This window comes from Aplysia californica, unplaced genomic scaffold (genome assembly GCF_000002075.1).
Source record: "Aplysia californica isolate F4 #8 unplaced genomic scaffold, AplCal3.0 scaffold01027, whole genome shotgun sequence".
In the NCBI taxonomy this organism is placed as follows: Eukaryota; Metazoa; Mollusca; class Gastropoda; order Aplysiida; family Aplysiidae; genus Aplysia; species Aplysia californica.
This window is the reverse complement of record NW_004798297.1, coordinates 10,193-13,338: the sequence shown is the minus strand read 5'-3', so window position 1 is coordinate 13,338 and position 3,146 is coordinate 10,193. Positions and strand designations below refer to the sequence as shown.

At 43.5% G+C, this 3,146-nt stretch overlaps 1 protein-coding gene and 1 long non-coding RNA gene across 2 annotated transcripts in view; one reads left to right on the top strand and one right to left on the bottom strand.

Annotated features, from left to right (window-relative positions):
* Nucleotides 1-917, top strand: part of LOC106013584 — a 6,287-nt gene extending 5,370 nt beyond the window's left edge. Inside the window, exon 2 of the long non-coding RNA XR_001185383.2 lies at nucleotides 772-917. This is a non-coding gene — a long non-coding RNA (uncharacterized LOC106013584). The remainder of the gene's footprint in view (nucleotides 1-771) is intronic.
* The window catches only part of LOC101845889 (actin, clone 302), a 12,982-nt gene that overhangs the window by 7,403 nt on the left and 2,433 nt on the right, over nucleotides 1-3,146 (bottom strand). The window contains exon 3 of the mRNA XM_013089728.2: nucleotides 428-875. Within this exon, the coding sequence (XP_012945182.2) occupies nucleotides 428-875 (448 nt within the window). The remainder of the gene's footprint in view (nucleotides 1-427; nucleotides 876-3,146) is intronic.

Sequence of the window (3,146 nt, the reverse complement as noted above, 5' to 3'; positions counted from 1 at the left end):
CATGCACACACACACACACACACACACACACACACACACACACACATACACACATATGAGCATACTAACACACACACAAACACACATACACATACACATGCACGCACGCATGCACACCCACACACACACAAACACGCGCACACACACATATTACCAGCAATCGTGTTTCTTAGACTTTATTCATCAACTTTCTATCTAGAAACATTTCCTATGTACAATAGCCGGCCCGGACTCGTCGTACTCCTGTTTGGAGATCCACATCTGCTGGAAGGTGGAGAGAGAAGCCAAGATGGAGCCTCCGATCCAGACCGAGTACTTCCTCTCAGGGGGAGCAATCACCTTGATCTTCACTGAACTGGGGGCTAGAGCAGTTATCTCCTTCTGCATCCTGTCGGCGATGCCCGGGTACATGGTCGAGCCGCCAGACATGACGGAATTGGCGTACAGATCTCTCCGGATGTCCACGTCACACTTCATGATGGAGTTGTGCATCGTCTCGTGGATGCCCGCTATCTCAAGACCTAGGAAACTCGGCTGGAACAGAGCCTCTGGACACCGGAAGCGCTCGTTGCCAATGGTGATGATCTGACCGTCTGGGAGCTCGTAGCTCTTCTCCAGAGCAGACGATGTTGCAGCGGAATTCATTTCCGTGTCGAAGTCCGGAGCGACGTAGCAGAGTTTCTCCTTGATGTCACGGACGATCTCTCGCTCCGCCGTGGTGGTGAAGCTGTAACCTCTCTCGGTGAGGATGGTTACAAGATAGTCTGTGAGGTCACGGCCGGCCAAGTCCAGCCTCATGATGGCGTGTGGGAGAGCGTATCCCTCGTAGATAGGCACAGTGTGGGACACACCGTCACCAGAGTCCAGCACGATACCTGACACATACAACACAACAACGTTTGGTGAGCCTGTACTTCTTAACAGCAGCAACAGCAGGAACAACGATAACAACAATACAAAACATTACTAGAAAATGTCATGACATTGTGGAATCAGGAACTTCATCAGATTTTGAGTTGGAGACATCTTGGGGTTATTGGTTTAATCTTAAAGCGTGTCCCTTTTTCTTACTTTTAACGAAAAGAAAAATTATTCATTAATCATGAATAGAAATTGAGATGTCTGCAATTGAAGGAGATGGGGGGTCTCCTTGTGTCAGATATAATATTAGCGAGGAAATGGCCGCTAAAGTTTCGTGTTTTCCAAGCTTGCATTTTTATATTGGTCTCTTTTAAGGGCAAGCGGGCTAATCCATATTTCGGGGGTTTCCAGAAATCTTGACCAACACCAAAAGTGGATATTGCCCTACCTATAAGAGAAGTTTGGTTCCATTGGTGTGTATATTTGCCTGGTTATAGAGAAAACGCTTCCTTGTCTTTTAAAGAAACTGAACCAGAGGCAAAAACTTTACCTTCGATTTTCTAAAAACAGCATTTTTCGGGACAACCCTCTAGTGCTTAAAATCGACCATATGTGAGGCTTTGGTCCATATTTCTCAGTTGAATCCACATAGAAGTTTGTTTTTAAATGAACATAAAAAGCGTTCAATACAACACAACAGCAACAAAACATCAGAACAAAACAGTAATACAAAGGAGACCGCTTAAAGTGAACTCTTGCGATCAGAATAAAGTCTTCACTTTATCCGATGTTCAATTGAACCATTTTGGTAGGGTGGAGGCCAAGAAACAGTAGCTTCGCGCAGTGGTGGGTCTAGGGTGCAGGTGGGGTGGGGGGACAACAGAGCAGGCGAGCCTAGACTAGAGCTCTTTCTTTTTGATTGAGACTGCCGTCGCCAAAGCAGTGCTGGGATTGTCTGACGAGGCCCAAGGCAAATAATTTTATTTTCACAGCTTGGCGACAGTGACACGGTCTGTACGTTCTTTGCTTTCACTAATTTTGGGCATTCACTGTGTCTGATTTCCCCATGAAACCGGTTAATTTTATTAACTTTTTTAAAACTTAAAAACAAATAGCGTTTCAATCAGGACCACAAACTATTGTTCACTTTAACCGATTGTTCGAATAAATCGTGTTCCCTTTAGGCGGAATCCACTGTAATAATGTTACGACGGCCAGATGTTCAGATGTGAAAATGGTGAAGTTGTTGGTTTATCAGCCTCTATCAGCACTATTAGATTATTTAATAGGCATGACATCCGAGCCATCTTCGAAAGCAGCGAGCTAAGGGGGAAATTCATGTAAAGTGCCTTTCGTAGGGACACACCGTCGAACCGAGCTGAGGCTCGAACTCCCGAACCCCCGAACCCACAATTTCATGATTACGAGTCTGGTAGCCTAACCACAAGGCAAGCGACACCACCTCAGATGTACCAAGCTCAAAATTTGGAAATCTCCAACCCAATACCTGACAAACACAAAACCGCTGTCACAATAACTAACATAATACAGTGTTGGTTTCTTTGTTATTTTGTGTGTCCATCTGAAGACTATTCCTGTGTGTATGTGTGTGTGTGTGTGTGTGTGTGTGTGTGTGTGTGTGTGTGTGTATGTGTGTGTGTGTGTGTGTGTAGTGTGTCCCTGCGTGTTTATGAGTGATGAGTTTGTGTGTACTTGAGTGCGCGCGCGCTGGTGAGTATGTGTGTGCGTTTGCTTATTTATTTAACGTAAACTTCTAAAATTTGGCATACTTATCCAACCTCAGGGTTTATACATGAATCCAGGGTCAGAAATGTATTGTTGCCCTTCCAGGAAGGATTTCCCATTCCACAGTCAGTTGTTCAGTGTTGGTACCTCCGGTGAAAGTGTTGGGTAAACTCTGCAGTCTCTCGATGTGTTCTTCTTTATACCATTTTTCACAATCATACCCTGTGACATGCATTTTTTTTCGAAAGGAACTTGTTTTAATTAAGAGAGGGCTAAAAAATCGTGTATATATTTAAATCCGATTTTCAGTTTTAGCATTACGTGTGTATGCACACTAAACTCAAATGGACAAACACAGATTTTAATCTTTATATATTATTTTTCAAGAAGATAGACTGAAAACTGTCCTTGAAATGGTTGCTAGGATGATTAATTATAAAATGTTGTTGCTCACTGTTGCATTTGTTTTAGCTTTCCTGTACAGCCGAGAAATATTTCCCACAGGGAGAATAACGTATTATGTTATGCTATGTTATGTT